Consider the following 13130-nt stretch of genomic DNA (forward strand, 5'->3'; position numbering starts at 1 on the left):
ATCAAATTAAATTAAAATCAATAAAAACTAATAAAAATGAGTTAATAGGAAAAATAATCATAAATTAAATCATAATACACTAGCTATTAAATAATAATGAGATCAGTCCAGTTTAGTTTAAGGCTTAACATTATTTTGCGCTTAAATTTAATGAAGGGATCGTGAAAAATATCTAGATTGTCCGAGCTCCCGCACAAAGAGTTGTATTCACCGCAGAATCGTGCCAGGGGTGACCGTTTGCCAACATTGGTTCTACAGAATGGAACATGGAATGGTTTAGATATAGGGTATCGTGGTATTCTGGTGGGGACAGTGAGTTTAATATTATCAACTAATTCATTGCAATCTGCCATCCCATTAAGGAGTTTGTGTAAAAATAAAATGTCATGTATTTTGCGACGATTATTGAGAGTATTCATTTTAAAGTGATTTAGTCTTTGGTAGTATGGGACTCTATGAGAAATTCCGGAAGAGATGTACGCCAGATGTCGAGTAAACGCTCGTTGGACACTCTCAATTCTCTGTGATTGCACAGCATATATGGGACTCCACACTTCAGAAGCGAATTCCAGATGACTCAGCACTAGACTATTATACAATATTTTTTTTGTCCGTATAAGACGAAACTCTTTGGTATTTCTTTTAATGAATCCTAACATCCGAGCTCCCCTTTTGGCGGCCGCGTTAATATGCGAGGAAAAGGTTAATTTACTGTCTATAATGACACCTAGGTCTCTAATTTCATTAACTTCTTGTAATATAGTCCCGTTAATATTGTAATTTGACTGTATAGGAGCTCTTTTTTTAGTGTATTTAATATGATAACATTTTGTTGCGTTGAGCGTCATAAAATTATTTTGACACCAGTTTAAAAGTCGGTCAAGGTCATTTTGAATTAATTTAATATCCAGTGTAGAGTCTACTTCGTGATGTATTTTCAGATCATCTGCATAGAGGGAAACTTTACAGTGCCTGATTTGGTTTGTGATGTCGTTGATAAATATTGTGAATAATATGGGACCGAGATGAGAGCCCTGCGGCACCCCAGACTTAGCAAAGTATATTTCTGAGTCATACCCCTTTACCGACACCATCTGTGGTCTTTGAAATAGATAGGATTGAAACCAATTTAAAAGATTTCCATATATGCCATAGGACTCGAGTTTACTCAGCAAAAGGGAATGACTCACTTTGTCAAAAGCACTAGAAAAGTCTGTGTATATTGCATCAATTTGTTTTCCCCTGTCAACAGCCACAGACAAATCCGACACAAAGGCCACAAGGTTAGTTTGAACGGAGCGACCGGTAATAAAACCGTGTTGTGCAGGTGTGATAGTGCTATTCATGTGTTGTGTGATGATAGGACATAGCAGGGACTCACACAACTTGGAAAAACAAGAGAGAATGGAAATTGGACGGTAGTTTTTTACATTATTCTGCTCACCTTTTTTATACACGGGTACAATGCGAGCTTTTTTCCATTCGTCCGGGAAAACACCATCCTCGAAAGAACGATTGATGATTAAACAGAGTGGTAAAGCGAGATATTTTCCGCAACGTTTAACAAATAGAGGGGGTACCTTATCCGGACCCGCACCCTTCAGGGCGTCTAATCTCTTGATTTTATTCAGAACCTGTCTTTCTGTGAATTTAATACGGCCTAAAGAAACACCTGATGATGAATTTATGACAGAATGCAATACTGGGTTAGAAGAGTTACTGTAAACGGATGAGAAGTGACTTGCAAAGAGATTTGCTATGCCAGGACCATTATCCTCACATTGCACGCCAGAATACATAATTCCAGGTAGTGATAGGTTTCCCTTGCGCTTATTCTTAACGTAATTCCATAATAATTTGGGGTTTTTAGCAATATTATCTTCCATTCGGGTGACATATTCTTTATAACATGTTTTTAATTGTTTCTGGCAACGACTTCGCAAAATTTCGTACTCAAGCTTATCACGAGGGTTTTTGTATTTCTTATACTTGAGTCGCTTAGAATTCTTCTCTGAGAGAAGCTTTTTAAGCGCAGTGTCAAACCAGGGCGGGAACTCAGACAACCTTGCCCTTCGTTTAGGTACATATTGTGCAATAATATCGCTTAACAGTTCGTAAAAGGTAGATAGCATATCATTCACAGTTACAGATTCTGAGAACGCATTGTTCCAGTTAATACCTTTTAGCTCTGTTATTATTTTTTCATAATCGGCTTTAAAAAAGTTAAAGTCACATCTAGGATTAGATTCCAAGTAATTCTGCGAAACATGTGAGGCGACATTAAGAAGAAGAGGAGGATGCTTTTGATCCACTTTAGTGACTAGACTAGTAGGCATTACTACAGTGCTATCAGGTATATTTGTAAGAATTACATCCAAAAAGTTACCGTCAACATTACTAATGGCATTTACTTGTTTTAAATCGTTTTCTGTGATGAAATCCACAAAAGTGTAACCTAATGTACAATTATAATTTGACGGGATCAGATGATTCAAGGAATCTTTGGTCCATTTGATAAAACTTAAATTTAAATCACCCATAATAACTACGTCACTAACATGGTTCATAACATTAGAAGCATTTTCGAGAAATGTACCGAGTGATTCCAATCGGACAGGCGGAGGTAAGTAGATGACGCATAGAGCAATTCGTTTTACTATATTACCGCAATTAATTTGTAACGTGACCCAAATGTCTTCACATTCGCTTTCCCAAGATTCAACTCGAGCAGATGGGATATTACGAGATACTGCAACTAAAACTCCCCCGCCATCCTTTTTGGATCCCCTCGACAAACAGCGATCCCTTCTATATACTATGTATCTAGAGTCAAAAATTTCTCGATTACATATATTATCGTTAAGCCAAGTTTCTGTTAAAGCAATAATAGGGTAGTTAGACAGAGTTACATTGTTGTAAATATCATTAGTCTTAGTCCGAATGCCACGGACGTTCTGGTAGTATATGTCAAGCATTTCTAACAGTTGTCATTTCCAACACATTCATTAATACAATCATATTTACCTAGACAATAAGATTCAAGCTGTCCATACTACGAATCAAAATCGCCTGACTCACTTCATCTTTACGTACAAATATTCTACCATTACGTACCCAGACGAACTTGTAGCCTTGTTCTTTGGTTTTCTTGCGAGTGGCTGCATGCAATGACTTGTTGGCCGGTGTCAGGTGTTCCGCGACAAAGACTGGAACTTTAGGGCCGCCAAGTCCCAAGTGTTGCGAGCTAAGTTTTTCCTTGGCATTTTTCCGGTTGAAATTGGCGACAGCAGCGAGTAAGACGTCACGCTTTCGAGGACTGCGAAGTTTTACAACGATAGAGCGAGGTTTATCACTCTGCTTGTTTATTTTCGCAACACGAGTCACATGCACGATATCTTCGTCGTTAATAGGACTGTCCACGGTTTTAGCTAGTTGTAAGATTGTATTGGTTAGGTTTTCATTTCTAAATTCAGGGACTCCAACAATCTCAACGTTGCCTTCACGCATATTTTGTTCTACCGAACACAATCTTTCGGAAAGATCCCTCACTGATGACTTCAATTCAGCATTTTCCTTCTGCAGCTCAATAACAGTGGTTGATTTTTCCTCTATCTTAGACTTCAAGTCCTCATACAGATGGTTGAAAAAAGACATTGCCTCCTGGAAGCCCAGCATTTGTTCGTTGATAACCCTTAAATGTTCCGACATAACACTTTCGACAGTAGACTTAATGGTTATCATAATTTCCTGTTTCAAAATAGACCGAAGTTTATTTTCAGTAATGTAGTCACCCTCAATCTCTGCGCTTACTGGAGTTGTGTAACTTGGCTTCCCGCGCAATGTAACATTACAATTTTCAGATGGACTGCATATAGGATTAAGAATAGGTCGAATTGGCGTATTAGTATTGTCAGTTTTAGGTTGCTTGCAGCGGCATTCAGGACATTTCCAAGTGTTTTTAAGGGTCAGGTCCATCAGATTAAACTTTTTGACTGTCACATTAGCACATTCGAGATCGTATTTTCGGTTGCATATACCACATTTCAACAATTCCTTCATCTTGATAGATTTGGTACAGCCAGCGCAGGTATTAATTGTAGGTGTCATCTTGCTTCAATATTTAATTATTTTATGCAGTAATATATTGTTATTCTATATCAGCAAAATATGGTTAAGCGTGCAAGCAATAGTTCTTTGAAAGCAAAAATGTAGTATTTAGCTGTTAAATGTTGAGCTGAGCTATTAAATTCAAACACTGAGCAAAGCACTGCAGACTGTTTCATGCGGAATCAAAGTAATAATAACTTCACTTAATTCACCGAAGAGTTTCTACTATTTTGGTAGGTTTTTTATACTATGGTATCACAGAGTTCAATTCTTTGTAATTTATAAAGTAGCAACACCGAAGGAAGTGTCAAAGTCAGTTTTGTTACTCACCACTAGATGGCACTGTTATTAAATTTTAATTCTCGTTTAGTGGCAACTCCGAATTTATTGTCATTTATTGTTTAGCAACTGACCACTTGGGGCGCTAGTGGTCGTACAAAGTAGATTTTTTAAATTGAGTGGTATGGTATAACGGTCCTTTAAAAATATTTTCACTTATAAATCACTATTTAATGTTATTTAAAATACACCTTTGCTTTCATTAATTATAATATATGTCTATGATCACTAATTGCGTTGTCGGCTATGAATTAGATGTTTATCACTGTTAGTATTCCGGTCCAGTCACTATTCCACTTCGATGTCTAATATTTCTGATATCACTGAATGAAAGTTTCCACGAACAATGTCAGTTCAACAGTATGGTATTTCCAACAGATTTATCACTATATAGACGGAAAAACACATTAATTACTTAGTTATAGTTTAAAAATTACGCGGTGTATGTTTACTTAGGCTGGTGTTGCCAGCTGCTGACGTTATCGTTGTGACAGATATAGTTTTTGACAGATGTCATTGATGACAGAAGTTCTTGATGACAGATGTCGTTTTTGACAGATGTCATTGTTGACAGGGTTCAATTATTACAGATGTCGTTTTTGTCAGATGTCATTGATGACAGATGTCATTGATGAAAGATGTCATTGATGACAGAAGGTCTTGACGAAAGATGTCATTTATAACAGTTGTCATTGATGACAGATGTCATTTTTGACAAATGTCGTTTTTGACAGTTGTAATTGTTGACAGATGTCATTGATGACAGAAGGTCTTGTTGACAGTTGTCATGACGACAGATGTCGTTTTTGCCAGATGTCATTGATGACAGTTGTCATGACGACCGATGTCGTTTTTGACAGATGTCATTGTTGACAGTTGTTATTGATGACAGATGTCGTGTTTGACAGATGTCATTACTGACAGTTGTCAATGATTACAGATGTCGTTTTTGTCAGATGTCATTGATGACAGAAGTCCTTGATGACAGATGTCGTTTTTGACAGATGTCGTTTTTGACTGATGTCGTTTTTGACAGATGTCATTGTTGACAGTTGTCACTGATGACAGATATCCATTCTGACAGATGACATTTTTGACAGTTGTCGTTGATGACAGATATCGTTTTTGACAGATGTCATTGTTGACAGTTGTCGTTGATGACAGATATCGTTTTTGACAGATGTCATTGTTGACAGTTGTCATTGATGACAGATATCGTTTTTGACAGATGTCATTGTTGACAGTTGTCATTGATTACAGATGTCGTTATTGTCAGATGTCATTGATGACAGTTGTCATGACGACCGATGTCGTTTTTGACAGATGTCATTGTTGACAGTTGTCATTGATGACAGATATCCTTTCTGACAGATGTCATTGTTGACAGTTGTCAATGATTACAGATGTCGTTTTTGTCAGATGTCATTGATGACAGAAGTCCTTGATGACAGATGTCGTTTTTGACAGATGTCGTTTTTGACTGATGTCGTTTTTGACAGATGTCATTGTTGACAGTTGTCATTAATGACAGATATCGTTTCTGTCTGACAGATGTCATTGTTGACAGTTGTCGTTGATGACAGATATCGTTTTTGACAGATGTCATTGTTGACAGTTGTCATTGATGACAGATATCGTTTTTGACAGATGTCATTGTTGACAGGGTTCAATTATTACAGATGTCGTTTTTGTCAGATTTCATTGATGACAGATATCATTGATGAAAGATGTCATTGATGACAGAAGTTCTTGACGACAGATGTCATTGATAACAGTTGTCATTGATGACAGATGTCGTTTTTGACAGATGGCGTTATTGACAGTTGCCATTGATGACAGATATCGTTTTTGACAGATGTCATTGTTGACAGTTGTCAATGATTACAGATGTCGTTTTTGTCAGATGTCATTGATGACAGTTGTCATGACGACCGATGTCGTTTTTCACAGATGTCATTGATGACAGAATTTCTTGATGACAGAAGTCGTTTTGACAGATGTCAGTGTTGACAGAAATTTTTGATGACAGTTTTCATGACGATAGATGTCGTTTTTGACAGATGTCATTGATGACAAGTTCTTGTTGACAGATGTCATTGATGACAGTTGTCACTGATGACAGAAGTTCTTGATGACAGATGTCATTGTTGACAGTTGTCATTGATTATAGATGTCATTGATGCTATGGGACCTCTTCCCACTAGGAAGAAGCAGAATAGCTACATTTTAGTGATTACTTGTGGTTTTTCACGGACGTAAATCAAACGCAATCAAAAGCAAGGCTTGTTAATTTTAGTTATTTTCATAGCATTATGTCCTACGGCGTCTAGGGACCCTGTGGCATCGAGCAGTTATTTTTTTATTTGAAAGATTAATTAATTAATTAAAGATTATTTTTATTTGTATAGAAGCATTATTTGAAATTGTAAGTTACATACCTATGTGGGCACTATGTTTGAAACAACCGCTATTTTATATTCTTTACAATTGGTTTTATTGTCCCATTAGTTTTGGCTATGTATTGTCGTTACCTACATTGATCCTACATATAATACATATATACAATAGGTAAATGATCAAAAAATGTATCAGAGATATTGTAAAAATATTTTTTTTAACGTTGTAGTATATATGTAGTACACCCGGCATCGCTATGAACTTCAAAAACATAATGGTGGCAGTGAACATGTTAAAAAGAGTAACGATGGAGTTTCTTGCTCGTTCTTTTCCTTCTCTACTTATCCGTATCCGTTCATTTCGCAGGTACAGTTTGCTCCCTAAACACATCCAGGAAGTTGTCCAGGGTGAAACTCCCTCTTCTAGTTTGGCCGAAATATTTCTTCGTTGATCATTAGATATTTAGCTATAGAGATTAATGTCTAAAACATGACATTCGTTAAACCATTAATTGTATGTATGTAGGTGCGTGATATTCTCACGTCAGTCTAAACCGATTTTGATGCAGTTTCCAGGATAGTATGTTGTAGATGTAGGAGAAGGAGAAGGCTTAAAAATGGAGGCAGTAAAGAAAAAGAAGGCGGTTCCCTTTATAAGAATAAGTTTTATTTCTTAATTATGTTATTTCTCAGATCTTTATTAAAATGCAGTCAGTATAAATATATTATAATATAATATAAATGCATACTCTGTAGATATATTACACGCTTTGCTAAACTATAATTGCAGTCAATTACCGAAACGAGGTAATTATGCAAAGCATTATAAGTTATACAGCAGCAACTGTCATCACCAAAACTCTTGTATAGCTAATGTTGTGGTGACAAGTATTTTACGAAACTAAGTGATTCGATAGAGTATTGTTCTCTTAATTCTAAGTCGCTCGCTGCGGAACGAAGCGAGTCTTTGGCGTGGGAATCAGATCGTGGGGTCGGATCAGAGAGGGGCGAGCGGCGCTTCGTCGTCCTCCGCTTCGGCCTCGCCGTCCGCCTCGGCCTCGTCCTCGTCGGCCGCCAGCAGCGTGCGGCACGTCACGTCGTTGGGGCGGCCCAGCGCCAGCGTGCGCCCCGGCAGGCGCGTCAGCTCCGCGCGCCCCCGCCGCACCAGCAGGCGCGCACCCGCGCCCCCGCCCACTGCGCGCGCAGCACGCTGCGGCGCCGCACGGCCAGCGGCGCCGAGCGCGCGCGCACGCACGTGGCCACGGCCGAGTAGAAGTCCACGTCCGCGCCCACCGCCAGCCGCGGCGCCAGCTCCAGGCGCGCCGCGCCCGCCAGCCGCGCCCAGCCGCGCGCCGCCAGCCGCGCCTCGCCCGCCGCCGCCGCCCGCAGCGCCAGCTGGGCGCGCGCGCTGCGCGACCACAGCGACAGCGTGGCGTGCGCGTCCAGCGCCAGCGCGCCCGCCGCGCCCAGCCGCGCGCGCGCCCACAGGCCGGCCTGCAGCGCCACGCGGCCCGCGCGCCACCGCGCCCGCAGCGCGCGCAGCACGGGCGTGGGCGTGCTGGCCGTGGCCGCCCACACGTGGCCCAGCAGCTCGGCCTGGCCGCGGAACAGCTGCACGTCGGGCAGGCGCGCGCCGCCCACGCTCAGCGCCAGGCCGGCGGCCGGCTCCTCCGCCGCGCCCGCGTCCGCGTCCGCGCCGCCACCGAACGCCTCGAGGCCGCGGGTCCACACCTCCACCTGCGAGGACATGTTCCATCTGTGAGGACTGGCGACCGACGATATGCGATACGTGCCGAGTGCGCGGCGAGACACTTACCGAGAGCACGTCGTGCGTGCGGTTGGCGGGGTCCAGCGCCTGCAGCCGCACCGCGCCGCGCCGCAGCAGGCCGGCGGCCGCCACCTGCAGCGCCTGCAGCTCGGCGCGCCAGCCGCCGCAGGCCCAGCCCGGCTCGCGCGCCAGTACCGAGCTGCTGCCGGCCGGCGCCGCCGCGTCCCAGCCGCGCAACTCGGGGTGCAGCAGCTTCGGCAGCCCGCGCAGCGCCGGCAGCTCGGCCACCAGCCCCCACAGCACGCGGCGCAGCTCGTGTCCGGCCGCGCCGCGCTCGGCGTACAGCTCGCGCAGCACGTGCGCCGCCAGCGGGCGCGCCGGCATGCGGCGCAGCAGCAGCTCCAGCGCGGCGGCGCGCACGTCCAGCTCCACGTCGCGGCGCAGCGCCAGGCGCTCCAGGCGCTCCAGCTGCGGGCCGGCCAGCGCGGCGTCGGCGGCGCGCAGCGCGGCCAGCGCGGCGGGCGCGGCGGCGTCGGCGCGCTCGGCGTGCTGCAGCAAGACGTCGGGCGGCGCGGCGCGCAGGTTGGCCAGCGCCAGCAGGCGCGGCGCGCGGCAGGCGGCGTCCTGGCAGCGCGCCAGGCCGCGCAGCGCGGCGTCGCGGACGGCGGGGCGGGGCGGCGCGCGGCGGCGGCGGCGGCCAGCAGCGCGGCGGCGGCCAGCTCGGCGGGCCGCGCCTCGTCCGCCAGCCGCAGCACGTCCAGCACGGCGCCGTCCTGTGCGAGCCGAGCTATACTCACTGTCCGCCACATAGCTACCTAGTTACATAGCTACCTGGCTACATTGCTACCTAGTTACATAGCTACCTGGCTACATTGCTACCTAGTTACATTGCTACCTGGCTACATTGCTACCTATCCAAAATTCCGAAACTTTCATAAATAATAATTTATTAATATTATAAATTATTTGTTAGTCCATCCATCCAAAAGAGTAGCGATGGAGTTTCTTATTCGTTCTTCTCCATTCGAAGCTACACTTTGGAACGAGCACCTAGCTTCACTGACAGACAGACTGACGGACAATTCAATTTGACGTTTCAAAAGTGCCTAATTTAGGATTACGCGTGCGCACCGCGTGTCGTACATACCTCGGGGTCGTCGGCGCCGGCGAAGGCGGCCAGGAACACGCGCGCCGGCTCCAGCGGCGCGTCGCGCGCGCCCAGCTGCAGCTCGGCCGCCGCGGCCGCCACGGCCGCGCGCGTGCCCGCCAGCCCCAGCAGGCGCAGCAGCCCCGGCAGCTCGCCGTGCGCGCGCAGCAGCGCCTGCAGCGCGGCGCGGGGCGCGCGCCGCAAGGCCGGCAGTAGCTGCAGCGCGGCGCGCGCCCCCTCCACGCCCCCGCCCGCGCCCGCCGCGTCGTCCGCCAGCGCCCCCGCCCAGCGCTGCACGAGGGCGCCCAGGTCCTGCGGCGTCAATGTTCCGAACGTAACGACCGGTTATAACGTATATCACCGCCATGTGTTTCTAATCCCCACGCAACCACGCAACGTGTGTCCAAGCTCCGAGCAGCGGCCATCTTGGATTTACATTTGACGACTACTCAGTTCGTCTACTTGTCCAGCAGTAAGATGTATTGCAACATAGGCCTGGTTTTGTGGCCGGCTAACCGCAATGTAATAATGGCTGTATTTACAATCCTCCTGCGACATGGATCAATGAATGTTGCTGACAAATCACGGACGATCCCCGGCGCTGCGTCCCGCGCCGTGCGTGCGCTGCGAGCGATTCCAACTTTGACCGTCGGCCCTGTAGTTACAGCGTGAGTACTCGCGCTATATATTATAGTTACTTATATTTATTTGCGATTGGTACAGAAACCGTGCCTAGGGATCGAGCCGCACAATTAAGTTTGTTTTTTGTGTATATGTCGCAGGAATAATAATATGATAAAAACCGAGATTTCACGGGGGTGAGCGAGAGCCGTCTGCGACTATTAGAGCGCATGGGACCTCCGGAGCCCCGCAGCACCGGAGCCGTGACAGAAACCATGCTGCTGCATATTGCATGCTAGCTTGCATGTTGCATGCTTGTTTGCATGCTGCATGCTGGCTTGAAAAAATAAACCTTTAAAATACCACAGAAAAGTTAATTTATTCATTTCCCTGAACCAATTTTGGGATTTGTTCAAATCACTAGATTTCTTTAGAAGCATTTGAAATGATAAAATCGTGTTGTTATTTTGACATCCTTCGTGGTTTGATCTACTTAGAGATTTGGCCAAATCCTTATTTTTATCATATCGCTGCTACATATATACTTTTTCGAAGTGTGGGAGAGCCATGCTTCGGCACGAATGGGCTGGCTCGACCGGAGTAATACCACGGCCCCACCGACAAACGTCGTGAAATAACGCTTGCGTTGTGTTTCCTTGTGTGAGTGAGGTTATCGGAGGCCCAATACCCCCCTTCCCTTAAATTCTTAACCCCCAAAAGGCCGGCAATGCACTTGTAACGCCTCTGGTGTTTCAATTGTCCATGGGCGGCGGCGATTGCTTACCATCAGGTGTTCCATAAAAAAAAAATATAAAAAAAGTATGCATTGGTGTGCCCAAGATAACTATTAAAGTATAAATTATATCTTTTATTGATTTATTTGTTTGTAATTCATGGAGGACTTGTAGCTAAGAAAAAACATAAAATAAAAATAGTAATAAGCATGTATCATTCAGCCCATTATAAGTCACATGCACATTTTCAATTATTATTATGGAAACACACACAGTAAGAACGTTGTCCACACACATAATATACGCTGGTATAGCCGTGGGCTCATCTCTAACCTAGAGATAATAAATATTTTGAAGAAGAAACATTTGTGTTTTTAATTGCATATTAATGGTAATGTTTCACATGAAATCCACTAGTTTGACTATTTAAAAATTCTTTCAGTGTTAGCCTGACCTGCATCTTCACTTAATATTATAATGTTTAAAAAAAGCGAAGAAGAATAATAGATAAAATAATGTATAGTCCACATGATAACATCCCGTGTCGCTATCAGTGGCAGCGATAGCCGCGTGGGGTTATCTACGGGTCACCCACCTCGACCTCGTCCTCGTCGGCGTCATCGTGCGGCGGGCGCAGGCTCAGTGGCTCGGGGCGCAGCCCGGCCGGCAGCTGCGCCAGCGCCGCGGCCAGGTCGGGCGCCGCGGGGACCGCAGCGGCCAAGCCACCGTCGTCTGCCTGCAGCGAGTGCCACGAGCGAAGCTTGAGCCCGAGCTGTGCGTGGCCCACGGCCAGCAACTCCTCGGCATGCAGAGCCTGCAGTCGCTGCCCACTCAAGGAGTAGCGAGCCAGTCGCCGTGCACTGACTACTCCAGCCTCCTCGTCTCCCACACAGCGTCTCTGCTCAGTTCACAAACTGTTAAAGTCACTCTTGATGTATGATGCAAAATAACTCTATTAATAAAGTTTATTGACTTGTCTGAACCACAAATAATGAAAAAACATCCGATGAATTTCAATAGCCAATACAGTTTATGTATTCGTTGTACCTTTATTTTCCTGAACACATCTGCAGAAACAGTTTCATACAGCACATCGCACGAGCCTGACACGTCTGTCTCATTATGTTCCCCGCTCAACATTTGAAACTGAAATTATACAAGACATTAGTCACACACCAATGAAGACGTATCACATTATTACTGAACTGTATCTAATATCTGCAAGTAAATATTGTTCCTACCTGAAACAGACTAAGTACTGCTTTCTGGTAATTGGCCACATCTGTCGACTCTTCAGGATTCAAATAAACTTCTTTAATCAATCCGTGGCTCCAGTGCGCATAGAAAGTAGTGTCCCCGACAGAGTCCCACTCCGAGTCGTACGGCATGAAGTCTGCATTCACGTGCTTGCCTCTGAGGTACAGCTTCGGAGAGAGCAACTGCGAACAAACAAAACGATGGAGCACAACTCCACAGGCAGACAGCCGACCCCGCGCCGACGGCGCATGCGCACCTGGAACTCCAACAAATACTCGGACGTGTCGCGCGCCCAGCGCGGGCGCAGGAGCAGGCGCGCGCGCAGCTTGTAGCCGACTTCCTTGCTGGCGCGCGCCGCGTCGTTGAGCTGCAGCGTGGTCTCCAGCCGGAAGGCGGCCGCCGCGCCCAGCGCGCCCCACGGCCGCGCGGGCTGCAGCCCCGCCAGCCCCGGCAGCGCCGCCAGCCCCGCCAGCGCGCACCACGCCACCGCGCACCACACGCCGGCCCCCATTGCTCGATGTGGTCGCCACTTATTTTCCGCGCTGTCCATGAACTTCCTGTACGAACATGTCAGGCTGGCACTCGATAAACTCTCTCGTCGTTATCGTGTATCGAACTCTCAAACTTCATAACGGCTAACGAGCGGTATACGAGGAGAGGTAATGTCATTGTCAATGTCAAATTACTTGTCAGGCTGGATACGTCAATAAACGTCAAAATGTCACGTCAGTAATAACTGTAGACTGAGAACGTGAGAATTC

The 13130-nt window shown here is 45.9% G+C and overlaps 1 protein-coding gene across 1 annotated transcript; it reads right to left on the reverse strand.

Moving 5' to 3' along the window:
- Positions 1-7487: 7487 nt before the first annotated feature.
- On the reverse strand, positions 7488-13041 carry LOC118272109 (microsomal triglyceride transfer protein large subunit). Its single transcript, XM_035588452.2, is given in 10 exon segments — positions 7488-8310; positions 8313-8513; positions 8516-8579; positions 8659-9287; positions 9290-9383; positions 9758-10069; positions 11708-12010; positions 12160-12258; positions 12354-12551; positions 12626-13041. Coding segments are annotated over 10 exon segments (2727 nt in total). The 5' UTR covers positions 12920-13041; the 3' UTR covers positions 7488-7777.
- Positions 13042-13130: the final 89 nt, after the last annotated feature.

This window comes from Spodoptera frugiperda, chromosome 5 (assembly GCF_023101765.2).
Source record: "Spodoptera frugiperda isolate SF20-4 chromosome 5, AGI-APGP_CSIRO_Sfru_2.0, whole genome shotgun sequence".
NCBI classification, from domain to species: Eukaryota; Metazoa; Arthropoda; class Insecta; order Lepidoptera; family Noctuidae; genus Spodoptera; species Spodoptera frugiperda.